The 15601-nt window shown below is 41.8% G+C and overlaps 1 protein-coding gene and 1 long non-coding RNA gene across 15 annotated transcripts; one reads left to right on the plus strand and one right to left on the minus strand.

The window, feature by feature from the left end:
* Nucleotides 1-1700: 1700 nt before the first annotated feature.
* On the minus strand, nucleotides 1701-15052 carry LOC147126382 (uncharacterized). 14 transcript variants are annotated; one of them, XR_015084753.1, is made up of 11 exons: nucleotides 14963-15052; nucleotides 11851-12162; nucleotides 10259-10455; nucleotides 9922-10009; nucleotides 8253-8310; nucleotides 5125-7420; nucleotides 5012-5049; nucleotides 4832-4907; nucleotides 3664-3754; nucleotides 3348-3405; nucleotides 1701-3242 (listed from the first exon to the last, which is right to left on the minus strand). It is a non-coding gene; the product is annotated as an uncharacterized LOC147126382 (long non-coding RNA). The 14 variants fall into 14 exon arrangements; XR_015084744.1 differs by having other exon boundaries at nucleotides 3664-4907; nucleotides 5125-5231; XR_015084748.1 differs by having other exon boundaries at nucleotides 3664-5049; nucleotides 5125-5231; nucleotides 5331-7420.
* LOC147126383 (uncharacterized) lies at nucleotides 10275-12465 on the plus strand. Its single transcript, XM_086022376.1, has 7 exons — nucleotides 10275-10464; nucleotides 10681-10750; nucleotides 10841-11041; nucleotides 11180-11316; nucleotides 11406-11603; nucleotides 11674-11738; nucleotides 11845-12465. Exons 1-7 carry the CDS (start codon nucleotides 10382-10384, stop codon nucleotides 12195-12197), a joined length of 1107 nt encoding a protein of 368 aa, XP_085878502.1. The 5' UTR covers nucleotides 10275-10381; the 3' UTR covers nucleotides 12198-12465.
* Nucleotides 15053-15601: the final 549 nt, after the last annotated feature.

Consider the following 15601-nt stretch of genomic DNA (forward strand, 5'->3'; position numbering starts at 1 on the left):
CCAACGTCTCCCTTATTGACAGTAATAATAACAATAACAATAACAATAGAGAGACACTAGTAGGGTGGGGGCCGGCCTTCGGCCGGCCCCCACCCTACTAGGGTCTTTCTTATTGACAATAACAACAACAATAGACACTAGTAGGGTAGGGGCCGGCCTTTGGCCGGCCCCTACCCTACCAGCGTCTCCCATATTGACAGTAATAATAACAATAACAATAGAGAGACATTAGTAGGGTGGGGGCCGGCCTTCGGCCGGCCAAAGGCCGGCCCCCACCCTACCAGGGTCTCTCTATTAGTTGTTGTTATTAGTACTGTCAATAAGGGAGTCGCTGGTAGCTACTAGTGTTATTATTATTGTGTTTTAGAAAGACTATAGCAGGGTAGTGGATTTTTTTGGCGCCAGGTGGGCGGGGCCCCAGGTGGGCGGCACTGGTTGAGGTCACGCCCACATCATTCTAACTAACCCAAAAAAATAATAACGTTATCACTTGGACAATTTTCCAATACTTAATGTGCATCTCATGTACATATGTGGATGAAGGTCAAAGTCTTCGGCCTCGCAGTCTGTTCTGGAGGCACGGGGATTCGCACCAGGGTCCGAGGCTTTACCGCACTGTAACGTCAACCACTCGACCACGTTGGCTGTGGCGGTTGATCGGTCGCTGCACACTTTTACCGTTGTCGAGCTCCAAGTGGCGCCCGCGTTCAATAATTGAGGATGAATAGACGAGGAGCGGCGATGGTCCTCAGGTCCTCGGTAGTCGAGAGGATTTCGTCTGGGGTTCGTACACCTGAGGTCCAGGGTACGAGCCCCGCCATACCGCGTCATGTATAAATGTCTGTGCAATGTATGTACCTAACTCTAACACTAACCTTGCTATGTATGAGTCCAACCCTAACCATTGAAATGTGCAATGTCTGTTACTAATCCTAACGCTGAATTTCCTTCCAATGCAATTGACTTGTGGAAACTAACTTTCTCTCCTTTAACAGCATAACATTTCCTGTTAGCTTTTTGCATGTACATAAACAAATAATGCCAGGAAGACACAAGAAATAACTACATTTAAAATTGCTATATAGGTTTGCTCGCTTTTATTTCTCCTTTATTTCTTAAGCTTTACAGTCATTTTAATATGCGAAACGGGGTAATTTTTGTTCAGCGCTTCACTTGCCATCTACACTTTTTGGGTTTAGGATAACTCTGTTTTACTGTAAATGTCCTGAATCAATTAAAAAAATAATGACCTTGCATATGACCTATAAATACTAAACCATTATGTTTGACTACATTTTAGTCATGTTGCAACTTCGGCATTTTTTTTTAACAGTGCCTTACGGAATGTTTAGTAAAAAGCCACTCTGCAGGGGCATTTTTATTCAACATGGTTACAAATGCTCCCTCCCCAACGTTATAGCAGAAGTAAACCCAAACATATGCTGACAACGATCAATCGCAGCTCAGATTCAGAGGACAGGTCAGCCGTTGTCAGCAGTCGTGATGCCATTTTCAGTCGACAGAAGACAAAATGGCCACACCGAGAGATGGCTAAAAATGAGTGCATTTTGCAGCTTAATTTATATTCCATAAACGCAAAATTAATCAGAATATCCGGTCTCAACTTTTGGGCCTGCTGGGAACATTCTTGAAAAAAATATGTTTGGGTTGACTCCTTTGAAAAAAACAACTTGAAACCATTTCACAATTCGATTTTAATTCAAGTACAGAGGCACATTTGAAACATACAAAAGGAAGCTTTACATGTCACTTCAGACAAAATAAAATACAAACCTGTCAAAACAATATTTCACGTTATTCCAACCTGCCTTGACCCACGAATCGGTACAAAACGCTGTCAGTGTTAGTCAGTGCACACCCAGTGAGTTAGTGACAGAGAAGAGAAACACACCAAGTGGAGAAGAAAAACATACTCTCCCTGTAAGAGTTGGCCAGCTCCATCCGAGCCCTGCAACCAAAAAATAAACATTTGTAGTTACTGTCCCTTGTATATGAATTTTCCATGCGTTTTGTTACCTCCGCCCGCCTTTCCATTCATCAGGCTCCTCCTCCACTCAACAAAAGACACCACATTGACTGCTTTTGTGCATTTCTACTTTTTCCTGGTTCGACTTTGTGTCCCAAGCGGCCTCTTGACACTGCAACGACGACGGATGGACTGCTAGCATTTTTCTCTTTGATTTCAATGGTGTCTTTTTGCTGCTTTCATGACCCTGGTCTGGTGGACCCACTCCACTTGGCAACGTCAAACACGAGGGACAGTACAATTTCACAGAAAACAGACATTTTGAAAAAAATAAAAATAAATCAACATACAAGTGGAGTACAATGTTCAACCAAAACACTTGTTCAATCTCGGTGTGTGTTGTGAGCTTGTCCAGCCTTCCCTTTGCCAACCTGCAATAAGTCATTTGTATTTGTATAGCCCTTCATTCACAAAAGAGTTTCAACAGCTGACGAAATGCAAACACCAAACCAGGCAAGAAAAAAAAAAAAAACACTCCAAACTCCATTTGGGCGGGCTTTGCAGAAGAAACCTGGAGAAGGGACCAGAGATTGAGGGGCCGATCGGCTTCCAGGATGAGCAGGCCGCTACGGAGGCTGAGTGGGGCAACATTGCACACAACGCCGCGCTGAACAATGTCAACAAAACTACACGAGACTCCATTTCATGATCCTCACCACCTGGCCCTGTCAATCAACGCAGAATCCCAAACGGCGACGCCCCCGGGGAGGCGGTTCACCTCCCATCTTGTCCCGCTCGCTCGCTCGCTGCAGAACCCGCACAGCAAAAGCATCACACGGAGTGTCACCGATTTGATTGGAGGGTCGCCTTTGTCAGCTTTCCTGCCCAGGTCCGACGGTTCTCGGGGGCTGCCGGACCATCCCGCTCCACCGCCGGCCGCCATACAACAACCCGCAGAGTCATCAACACAGGAAAAAGGTAATTAAAACAGACCAACAACAACAAAACGTATGAAAGACAAGTGGCGATTGGGTATTTGTGTTGATCACCGACTGAGACCAGCCAAAAACCCCTCCACTGCACACAGCTTCTTGTGAGCAAAAAAATTAAAAAATAAATAAAATTGTACTTACCTTTCCTTCCATTCAGTTTGAGCAACTTTTCAGTGTGGACAGTGAGCATGTCACTTCGGCTCACTTGTGGAATTCACAAAACAAACGTTGCACATTTGTACAGTCTGGCCCTTCCAATTGAACTAAGACAAAAAAAATAAGAAATCAGTGTAGACAAGATGGACTCAACGTGTACACAGTTGCATCCATAAATGCCAAATGAGCTGAAAGTGTACACTTATTTTTACCTGATCCGAGGTCCTCCTGCTTGCTTTGCATTTAAGGATCCTGCATTCGTTTTTAGTTCTACAAATAGACAGAAATTACGTTTAGAACTCAACATGATATTTTTGTAATAATTACAGATAGCAAATAGAGTGGCAGTTTCTGACCAAAAAAAAGCATGCGAGTGTTTAAAGCCGCTGTCAAAACTACACCGTTGTGGTTTAAGTAGCATTAAACAGAATCCGTGAAATTTCTTGAAAAATACTTATTGGCACTCTGCCTCATGTTAGTTATACACATACATAAGAGCATTCATATTTTCATTTTAGCATAATTTACCTTCACGTGGACAGATAATCCAAGTTTCAGTCCAAAAATGGCAGCGTAGCAAGAGGCCTTGCTTAGTCGTCCAAATAGGATCAAGTGTCCCCTCCGACCGGAAACCAGAGAAAAGAATGTTTGCAAAAGGTTTGGCGGAGTGCGTCGGTCTTTTTTTATTTTATTACCAGCAGTATTAGAATATAATTGCGATTTTGGAGTATTTGGAGAGGAAAGGGTTTAAATGCAATTCGTGACAATCGGCTTTGTTAGACAAAAACACACTCACAAATGTTGCGAAACACCCAAAGAAAGTACATTGCACATCTACCCCAGATTAGGCAGTGACCCCCCCCCCTTCAAAAAAAAAAAAAAAAAAAAGCATTTCAGACCCTGACAGTAAACTTCATGAGACCAGGAAAAAAACAGTTGGATACCCCCTGAAATAAAAATACACCATATTCAATATGTCCCCTCCGACCTGAAACCAGAGAAACAAATGCTTGCAAAAAGTTTGGCGGAGTGCGTCTGTCTTTTTTTATTTTATTATTTTAAACCGGCAGTATTAGAATATAGTTGCGATTTTGGACTATTTGGAGCGGAAGGGGTTTCAATGCAATTCGTGACAATCGGCATCGTTAGACAAAACCACATTCACAAGTGTTGCAAAACAACAAACACACAAAGAAAGTACATTGAACATTGGTAAATAACCCACCACATTAATACAAACACATGGGGGGTGAGGGGCGGGATTAACAAATAGACCCCCCCTCCCCCAAAAGAAAAAAAAAAAACACAAAAAAGCATTTTAGACCCAGACAGTAAACTTCGTAAGACCAGGGAAAAAAACGGTTGTATACCCCCTGAAAAAAAATACACCATATTCAACACACAAAATTAGTCAAAACAAAAAAACTGACAGTTCAATTGAGAAGTACAAAGCCATTAGGTGTCATTAAAAAAAAAATAGAAAAAAGCTGGCCAGCTTTAAAACAAACAAAACAAAAACATGTGGAATTGTAACAATAATTCAAGACCACAATGTGCGAAATCAGACAAAATAAAGTTAATTGCGACGTGCTGTACTCAAACGCTGTTGAGTTTGAAAAGTGTGAAAATCCCGCAACAAGCAAAATGTCATCGTGAGAAACGGCAACAAACGACAAACATTTGCTCGTGTGCTCACCTTAGCTGCAAAATGCTACGCGCTCGGCTGCGCGTGATTCCTCTCGTGCACGCCTGTCGCCAATTGACTTGCAGGCCTGCCGTCATGTGCACCAGTCCAAGCCATTTTTTTCTTTTGCCTGTTCAATGGCGCTGCTAAATCATGCAAAAACATGCGAATTATGACGTGCCGAGTTCAAACCTCAACCGCCGTTGCGTCCCTCAAGTGTACAAAAAATCCTGCAACAAGCAAAATGCCAGTGAGAGAAATGACAAACATTTGCTCGTATGTTCACGGCCGCCATCTTGCCTCACCTGCGGACCGTAGGCGATGATTCCCGTCGTGCACACCTGTCGCCAATTGACCTGCGGGCCTGACGCCAGTTCGCCAAGCGTTTTCTTCATCTCGTTCAACGGCGCTGCTAAATCGTGCAAAGAAGTGAATTGTGACGCGCTGTGCTCAAACGTCAAACGCTGTCGTGTCCAACAAACGACAAACATTCGCTCTCGTGCTCACTTACCTGAAAATAGGTGGCGCGGTCCGCGTCCGCCACTCTTCTTCTTTTGCCTGTTCAACGGCGCTATGCGCACTAGCGCCACCCTGTGACCGAGCTGTCACGATGACGGCTTTGGTTTAGCGTGTAAATTCGTGCCTCAATTTCATGCCGCAAATATGAAAGTGAACCACACGCCAGTACGGAGTGGTTGGCATTTTTATAAATAAATTAAAAAAATAGTTAAAATCCTCTGATTTACAGTCAAATGTGAATTAATACATTATGATTTCCTTAGTCATCCATGAAAGCATGCATACGTACATACATGCATACATACATATTTATCAAAATGTATTTATTTATTTATTTATTTGGGTAGTGGAGCATATGCGTACGTTATCACACTGTTGGATCCTTCATCATCCAGGTTAGAATGTTGGTCTTTCCGCATGGTTGTAGTGGAGTATGTATGCCCGAAAATGTTGGCCAACTGACTGCTTACAAGTTGGAAGACATCCGTGATGCTAATTCAACGACACATTGCTTGAACATGTCCATATGGTCAGATTATTTTCAATCTTTCTCTGAGTACCACCATTTTTGTCCAGGCCTGTTTCATGAGTTTATGATTACCATTTTCTAAAATTATTTCTGATATTACTATTTAATTGCTTTAACAGAGGAAACCAACACCTTTCTCCAGGTTACAATACAGTTGACGATATCGTCTTCAGGCGCTACGCTGTCGCCATCTCCTGGTCACTAGGAGAAATGCTTTCGGTGACAACTTCCGGGTATCTCAAACCAATGTATGGGCCGTATTTCGATTTGTGTCTCGTGATATATTCTATTTTCGTTTTAGAATTAAAAATCGAACATCAAACTGATTCGAGACATTGTCTTACTCGTTCCAGACACCGAACTGGAAAATCAGGTTGTATTTCAATTCTGGTAGTTTGATATTAAAACGAAAATCAAATAACGAGTCGTTTTTCAATTTTTAATATCTACCAAAAGAGACACGGACCTTTCAGGCTCTTCGAAAATAAACAAACTCCTTGTGAAAAATACAATAAATTTGGTTTCACCTTCAAAATTTTACATTAGTGTCGAAAAAAAATTGCCAAGGATAAGAACAGTGTTTACTACATAGTCATTATTTGTATTTTTTAAAACACCAAAGGAAACGTCTTCTACAGAAAATTCTCTCAATTGAAAAACATTCGGATGAATCCAATCATATCAGTCCATAACGTCTGTGACCACACACAATTAAAAAAACAAATGTACAGTCGTTTCCACTTCACCACAAAGAAAGAGTGACTTGTTTCAATATCAAACACACCAGGAGGCACCAGGTCAATTATTTGGCCCGCAAAGGTGAGCGACAAGACTCGGGCATGCAGGTGGCCTGCATGTGGCCCTCAATAATCCTCTTTGCATCACATTAGAGTCGCGGCGAAACCGCGTCACCGGAATTGAGTGTTATTTTTATTTCATGTTTTGAACTCAAGTAGAGTATTCAAGCTCAGTTAAAAAGTCTAAAACTATTGCTTTTATGATATCGTCGTACATTTGAATAGTTGAGTTGAAGATAACACACACAAGCAATGCAAAGTGATCATAACAAGACACCAGAATGAGGAGTTGTGAGGATTTGGCCATGCACACAGAAAAAGAATTGGATTCACGTCAACAATTTCCTCACCAGCAGGGGGTGCTAGCTCAGCAGATAGAGATGTTTTCTTTCACTTTTAATTTGTTCACGGATCAGATTCATGGAGCCAATCTGTCATGAAAAACATTTAAGACATGGCTAAACGTTAATGGGCATGTTGACAGTTGCCATTCTTTTGTGTGGGGCGGGGCCGGGGGGGCGTTGTCGCGTTTTGCCCACCAGTCCTTTGCCCCCCGGTCAAGTTAAACAATGCTGAGCGTCAACACCCAGCTTTGGACATCCTGAGCTTGCTCACCCCCGCAGCCTAGTCACCATCACGATGATCACATGACAAGGCAACTGATTGTTTTGATCCTCTCTGCTGCCCCCTGCTGGCCTGGGGACTGAACTGAGAAACGCATCTTGCTTCAATTCCAAAACGTGTTCGCCACGTTGACTGTTGGAAAACAAAAGATTATAAAAACAAAGAAACTTTTTGGACAGAGCCGTGATTAATTACAGAGCCCAAAGAGCTCCGCGCCATCATCCAGGAGGTCAAGTACGGCACGAGCGTCCAGTTGGCCAAGCTGATTCGCCAGCTGAGGCGGCGAGACCGACTGGGGCACAAATTGCAAAAGAACTACGACATCATCACCGCCTGCCTTCAAGCCGTCTCCAAGAAACGACGTAAGAAACGTTCATCGCCATCATCTTGATCAGAGCAGTTCAGAATGGAGCCGTTCGAGACAATTTAGGACATCAACGCAAACGCGCACAGAGTGATGAAGCAATAGAAAGTCTCCCGGTTGCAATGTTGCACTTAACAACAACTCGTCAGGAAAATCAAAATCTATATGTTACTATTTGTATACTTGGGTGAACATATGAAAGGGGTTAGTTTGCAGTTAAAAAAAAAAAAACAGTTACTTGTCATCGGCAGTAGTCTCTGCTGCCTGTAATTTGATTTGCAAGAAACTAACCCTGCGCCCGAGGAATAACAACCGATTGGTGGGTTGTCAAGTCAATTATTTACTGCGAACCTGCAAAACTAAAACTACAGATGACATTCAGTATTTGTGGAGCTGGTGTTTTTTCTGGGGTAATGCAACAACACGCAACAACAACCATATAATAAACATTTACTCTATTATGATGTCATTCAAAAATTGAATGAAAATCCGTACAAAACTTCCCAATCAAAACTGAGCATTATTATTATAAAGGAAGTCTTTTTTACATTTTTTTATAATGACCTCCTTGGCAGAGGTAAACAAATGGGATGAACTCACCCTGGTGGTGCATTTGCTCCTCCTCCTTTTGCTGCTTCCTGCATCCTTGCACCGCCTCCTGATGACGTGAAAAAAAAGGATGAGGAAGAGGTGATGAGCATCATCCGTAGCGGGAGCGCTCTACCTTTTGACGGTTCCAACCCGGACATTTGGGGATCTAAAAGATCTTTTTTTTTTTTTTCTGTGACGTGAGCTCGAGTCGCCGCGATCCCATCGTGAGCTGACTTGTTCGGGGCTCAGCATGCGGCAGGCGGGCTTTTTTGCTATTTTCATTTTATCAGGAAAAATACCTGTTCAAAATGATTTGTTGCAAATACACTTTTAAAATCGATTAAATACTGTTACCCACATACTGCCTAAAAGTTACCTAAATACTTCTTAAAAGTTATCTAAATACTCTTAAATTGACAAAATACTCTTGAAATATGAAATGCTTCCAAAACGTTATTGCACACTTTGAGAATCACTCCTTTAAACTGTAACTATAAACCATAACCACAAATATAATTTCAAAATCATCCAACGTCAGACAATCACATTCCACGGCCTCGGAAAAGAGCAGGAGAGGCTCGACCAAAACGTTTTCTATTGTATGAATGTTTCCATGCATTTTTTTTTTTTTTAACTTTTTGTCAATGTTTCCATGTTTAACCAGAAACTTTGTAAGCGATGCAACACACCACACATTGTCATATGTTAGTCTCTGTGAAGAACATTCCCAATGTCATGCACGCATGTTTTCAAAGCATTGTACCACTGACGCAACAACGGAATAAAGGCATTGCGATTTGACAGATTTACGTTTGCTTCAGTCAGTTGAATATCGTTGCTGTCCTGTGTAAAACATGTCCAATATTAGAAAAAAAAAAAGGTCACATTAATGCGATGCCTATAACGTGGAAACACCATTTACATAAAAATACAATTGAAAAAAATGGACATAAGTGTTTTTCACATGACAGCAACGATATACTTTTCAACTATCCCAGCATTGAGAGAGTAAAATTGAACATTTTTCACAAGTATTTGTCATTTTACCAGAACAAAATGGTATATTTTTGCGTGAATTTCAAAAAATGGCCACACGTTTAAGGCATGCGTTTGAGCACTCGGCTCCTGGCTTTTTGCCCACGCCGGCATACAATACGCAACTAATGCTCCTTTCAATCAATAATGGCCACAAAGTCCAAATACTGACATAATTTGATGATGTGCCAAGCGTACAGACAGAGTCTAATATTGTTCAAAGCATGACAAAGTAGAACTACTTGAAGGGGCAAAATTGTAAAAATACCACTTAATTCTCGTAATATTGCAATTTTTTAAAATCTCACACTTTCCAGCCATATCGTCCAGCCCTATTTGGACTATAATGTTTAAGAATTGTGTTAGACTTATTTTTTTATTTTCAGAATCAATTGAAAAGCGCTCAACTTGACATGTTATGAATTAAAAATAGAATGTGTATTTCTTTACCACTATATCTTTTTAAAGGCTTTGTTCTACATTAACAGTTGCCCGGGACCACTACATGGCTGTCGGGCTTTTATTAAAAACAAATGCGGAAAATTTCAGCTTTAGCTTGAGCAGCTGTAGCTCATGTTTTGATCCACCAGATCGAGGCACGCGCTACAGAGAACCAAACGAAAGAAAAAGCAGCATACGCTACCTTTGTTGTAGACGTTAGTCGCGAGATGTGCAGGTGGAAGGCCAGCAGCATGCGAAGCCATCACTTTTCCATTGTTGGACATCAGCTTCTGTAACACGCCAAACAACATTCAAGTCCACGCGCTCCGTGATTTACTTGTGATTGACACCTGGGCTCAATCTGTGGGCGTGCTTGTTGACTCGCCACACTTTGATGACGTTCGATTTGAACATAGCCAGCGTCCAATGACGTGGAGAGTAACAATAAACAAACTAGAGGGCCTAAGTACAGAAACATGCTTCTACCTTGTGTGCATACATATATACATTTAGAGTTTAAAAATGTTTGAAATACTCACTCGAAACGGGGTTTTTAATAAACGACGGCAGCAGAGTCGGAATGAGCGTTTCCTGCCTGGAACTGGCGTTTACTTCCGGTGTCCACAGCTTCCTTTCGCAGGAAGTTCCGCGAGCCTGGAGACATGCAGCTGCCAGCAAACACGATCTCCGTTGCTCCAACTCGGAAACCAGGCGTGAATAGATTGAGCGGAATTACCTTTAAAGGGTAAGAGACATTATGTGAACCCACAGGACACTATTTTGGGGGATTAGAAAGAGCGGTTGCAATCGTTGAAATGCTGTAGCTTCGCTTGCTAACCCCCCAAACAACACAGCAAATGGTTGAGCTCCTGAGGGGCTAATTTTGTTGCAGTTCGTTCAACAGTAATGATTTATGAAAGTAACCCTATTTTTTTTTTGTTTTTTTTTACACGACCTCAAGTTCCTGCGAGAAGAAAAGATTTACTTGCACCAGTCTCAGCAAGAATATTTCTGAGTTTCCTGCTTTAAAGGTACTGCTTGTCTCCTTTCTATTACGCTGACCAAATGTTCAAATCTAAACATATACTTAACGCTTGTCGTCTTTCTCGTGTGCTTCGTAGGACTATCTGCCAGAGAACTATGACTATCACGTCTGCGATTTTGACCTCATCAGAGAGACAGATGATCACGTTGACTTTAAAGCAACTTTTCGGATGGTTTTATCTTCAAAAGATGAAATTCGGCTGTGGCTGAAATCGCACACAGTCGGCTGGAGGGTGGACCGAACATATGCCACGAAGGGACAGAAAGTTATTTTTAAGGTAACAACAGGTTTTATGCAACTTCTGGGTAGGAATAGGCAATTATGAAGATATATGGATTTAACTATGTGTAATTACATGCATGTGTATATATATACACGCGCACCTACGGATTAATAGCCTTGTTGTCGTTTAAAGGTGGACTACAGATGCCAGCATAAAACAAGACCCCGCGGCCCTGTCAAAGTGCCTGGCCAGAGCAAAAACACAGACTGCCCTGCGAAAATGAGTGTGACGCTGCTTCGCACTCAAGTGAGCAGAGGCAGGCAGAGTCTGTACGTCGGCTTTGCCGTTGACATGAGGACGTATTTGTTGGCGCCGCCTGTGGTATCTTATAGAAGAACATTTATGTCGGTCTGCTCAGGAGCGCAGATTGTCATCTGCCCGTCTTCCCCACAATGGTGAGCGTTTGCAACGACCACAACCACAGCATCGACTTGCCGCAGTCACTTTTTCAAAGGCCGCGTTCAGCCTCGGCCGTGGCGGAGTACGACTATGGGGGGGATCGCGGGGGCGATTACGCCGTCGCCAACGTCTGCCCAACTCTCGATCACTGCTACATGTAATGTCGCCGTTCTTCTCAACGCATGCTTCATTGAAATGCGTTCATTAAGTTTTCACACCGCTAACAGATGGCCAGAAGAACCAGACCTGGAGGTGGTGCTAGTAGATGTGCAAGAGGACACGTCAGAGGAAGGCAAGTACTTCAAACACACTTTTAAAGTAGAGACCGGGTGAATGTTTTGGATTGGGCCGTTCCCCCCCCCCCCCCTCCTCTAAGATGATTCTTTATTGATTTCCAGCCTTACATCAAGCTGCGGCGTTAGAATTTGAAGCCATGTGCCAGAAGCTGTCAGCTCTGGTCAAGAACGACAAGTCCCTCACGACCTCCGCCGCGGCTGCAGTGAAAGCCTTCCAAAGCATCCATAACAATCCCTCGAGGATCGCCAAGGCCTTGCACATGTTTGCCTGCATCTCGGCATCAGGACGGTCCAGAGCCGCCGCCGCCGCCGCCAGACGCAAGGTAACCTCGGATGGACGACGACATCGCCTTGCTGCTGGATGGTCTGCCGAAGTCAGTGCAGGACTTGACCAGTCAGCCAAAAAGCTCAGAAGACCGGCTGGCAAAAGGAAAATAGGCACTCCAAATGATTGACAAGTGACAGTACGTGTGTGTGTGTGTGTGTGTAATAGCATTTTTATTTTTTCTTACTTTTATGAGTGAATATTTTGTCAACATTGATTTCACAACTCAAATATCAAAAGGAATGTAATGTCAAAATATAATATTCATGTAAACAGTACGAAATTCATCTGTGGACTGTTTGTATTGTGTACAAATGTGATACATATGGCTCCGTATCTGTTTTGGTCATTGGATATCATATTACATTTGGAAGCATATATTAAAGGAGGGAAAATGACTGGTTATTTGATTTTAATTTTAAAATAGAAACCTAAAATTAAAAAAACGAACATTTATAGTAAGGTGTTTTTTTTGGGGAAAAAATGACCACGTATAGTAAGGTGTTTTTTTTGCAAAAAAAATGACAATGTGTTGTATAGTAAGGCGTTTTTTTTGGGCGGACATATGCCCTTACCACACGTTTTTTTTCGCCAAAAGACGCCTTGCTATACCCTTACCATACATGTTTTTTTTTTTTTTGCCAAAAGACACATTACTATATACCATTACCACACGTGAGTATTTTTTTCGCTAAAAGACGCCTTATTATACACTTACCAAGCGTGGCGTTTTTTTTTTGCCAAAAGATGCCTTACCACATGGTGGTTTTTTTGGCCAAAAGGCCCCTTACTATACCCTTACCATGTTTTTTGCAAAAAACGCCTTACTATTAGGGCTGCCATGACTAGTCGACTTATCACGACGACGTCGACGATCAAAATCGTTGACAATTTTAATCGCTTAAGCATCGTTTATTTATGGTAAGGGTATAGTAAGGTGTTTTTTTTTAAGTGGTAAGGGTATAGTAAGGCATTTATTGTGAAAAACGTGTTAAGGGTATAGTAAAGCATTTTTTTTCCGAAAAACGTGGTAAGGGTATATATAGTAAGGCGTTATTTCCAAAAACGTGGTAAGGGTATAGTAAGGAGTTTTTTTTCAAAAAGAAACGTGGTATGTGCATAGTAAGGTGTTTCTTTTTTTGCAAATAACGTGGTAAGGGTATAGTAATGCAATTTTTTCGAAAAACGTGGTAAGGTTATAGTAAGGCATTTTTTGTGAAAATCGTAAGGGTAGAGTAAGCCGTTTTTTGTGAAAAACGTGGTAAGGGTATATATAGTAAGGCGTTTTTTTTGCAAATAACGTGGTTAAACGTTTTTTGTGAAAAACGTAAGGGTATAGTAAGGCATTTTTTTTTTAAAGTGGTAAGGGTATGGTAAGGCGTTTTTTGTGTTATAGTAAGCCGTTTTTTGTGAAAAACATGGTAATGGTATCGTAAGGCGTTTTTTTTTTAAGTGGTAAGGGTATAGTAAGGCGTTTTTTGTGAAAAACGTAAGGGAATAATACGACGCTTTTTTTAAACATGGTAAGGGTGTATAATAAGGCGGGTTTTTTTCAAAAAACGTGGTAAGGGTATCGTAAGGCGGTTTTTGCGAAAATAACGTGGTAAGGGTATAGTAAGGCGTTTTTTGTGAAAAAAGTGGTAGGGGTATAGTAAGACGTTTTTTGGTAAAAAACGTGGTAAGGGTATAGTAAGGCGTTTTTTTCGAAAAACGTGGTAAGGGTATAGTAAGGCGTTTTTTGTGAAAATAACGTGGTAAGGGTATAGTAAGGCATTTTTTGTGAGAATAACGTGGTAAGGGTATAGTAAGGCGTTTTTTGTGAAAAAAGTGGTAAGGGTATAGTAAGGCGTTTTTTGTGAAAAAAGTGGTAAGGGTATAGTAGGCGTTTTTTGTGAAAATAACGTGGTAAGGGTACAGTAAGGCGTTTTTTGTGAAACTAACGTGGTAAGGGTATAGTAAGGCGTTTTTTGTGAAAATAACGTAAGGGTATAGTAAGACGTTTTTAGTGAAAATAACGTGGTAAGGGTATAGTAAGGCGTTTTTTGTGAAAAACGTGGTAAGGGTATAGTAAGGCGTTTTTTGTGAAAATAACGTAAGGGTATAGTAAGACGTTTTTTGGAAAAGACGTGGTAAGGGTATAGTAAGGCGTTTTTTGTGAAACTAACGTGGTAAGGGTATAGTAAGGCGTTTTTTGTGAAAAAAGTGGTATAGTAAGGCGTTTTTTGTGAAAAAAGTGGTAAGGGTATAGAAAGACGTTTTTTTCCAAAAACGTGGTAAGGGTATAGTAAGGCGTTTTTTGTGTTATAATAAGGCGTTTTTTGTGAAAAACATGGTAATGGTATAGTAAGGCGTTTTTTTTTTTTAAGTGGTAAGGGTATATAGTAAGGTGTTTTTTTTTTTCGAAAAACGTGGTATGGGTATAGTAAGGCGTTTTTTTTTTAAACGTAAGGGTATAGTAGGGGATTTTTTTCAAAAAAACGTGGTAAGGGCATAGTAAGGCGGGTTTTTTTTTAAGTGATAAGGGTATAGTAAGGCGCTTTTTGTTTTTTTTAAACGTGGTAAGGGTATAGAAAGGCGTGTTTTGTATTCGTTGACCTGTGTACATTTATACGTACACGTGAGACTGCTGTGCATCTCCTCCAGCCTTGCTGGCTCCCCTGGAGATCACAAGCAGCGCAATTAAGGTGCGCGCCAATCGGCGTTAGCAACATTAGCTCAGTCCGTCGACGGACAACGGCCCCAAAGGTCTCCCACGCCAAAACTACAACACACGCCCAAAATCACCCGGAGTATCTCCATGACATGACTAATGACCACAGCGCGCCCCGTTTGTCGGAACACCGAGCTCTACCACGTCAATTAGTGATCGGGAGAGAGCGACGGCATGTGTCTTACCTGGGCCACATCGAGTACGAGAGTGGCCGGGCTCGCACACGCAGCGTGACGTCACCACGCGATCGCTCCCAGCTGCACGCAGGCCAGCTCATGTCATTAATGTAAGGGTATAGTAAGGCTTTTTTCTTTTTTTTAAAACCGAGGGGACCGAGGATTGACAATGTAAGGTGGTAATACAAATAAATAGTCACTGAGGATTTTCGATTTTGGCTTTTATTTTGGGGGCAAAACATCATAGCGCCATATATTTAAAAAAAATGATCTTAGCGTTTGTAAAAGACGTCAGAAGAGCACATAAATACTACCCAAAAACGTATAAATAAAATCAATATTCAATTAGAAAAATGGACTTTAGGAACGGAGCGGACGTGACGTATTGTGACGTATCTCGGGTAAGCTCTCCTAGGACAACGCCTCTTCCGGTCATGCCGAGCGCTACTAGAAACACTTTTACTCCAGAGAGTTTCCATCAATTGTCAACCTTTTGGGGTGTTTTTCGAGATCGTTTTTATGCGTGTGGTTGCAGTTATTCGTGAAGAAGAGGTGAAAGGACAGCACATCGAACTATCACTGCTGTGTGGCTACCCAGATAATTTTCTACACGGTGTTACTGCGCTTTGATGAGCAGCGCCTGCTGAT

Source organism: Filicampus tigris, chromosome 22 (genome assembly GCF_054856515.1).
Source record: "Filicampus tigris isolate MCC_2025a chromosome 22, RoL_Ftig_1.0, whole genome shotgun sequence".
Classification (NCBI taxonomy): Eukaryota; Metazoa; Chordata; class Actinopteri; order Syngnathiformes; family Syngnathidae; genus Filicampus; species Filicampus tigris.

Excerpts from the sequence above, each read along its gene's own strand:
- LOC147126383 (XM_086022376.1), top strand. The coding sequence starts at position 10,382 with ATGCAGCTGCCAGCAAACACGATCTCCGTTGCTCCAACTCGGAAACCA. Across the intron at positions 10,465-10,680 it reads AGCGGAATTACCTTTAAAGG|TTCCTGCGAGAAGAAAAGAT; the intron begins GTAAGAGACATT and ends CACGACCTCAAG. Across the intron at positions 10,751-10,840 it reads CTGAGTTTCCTGCTTTAAAG|GACTATCTGCCAGAGAACTA; the intron begins GTACTGCTTGTC and ends TGTGCTTCGTAG.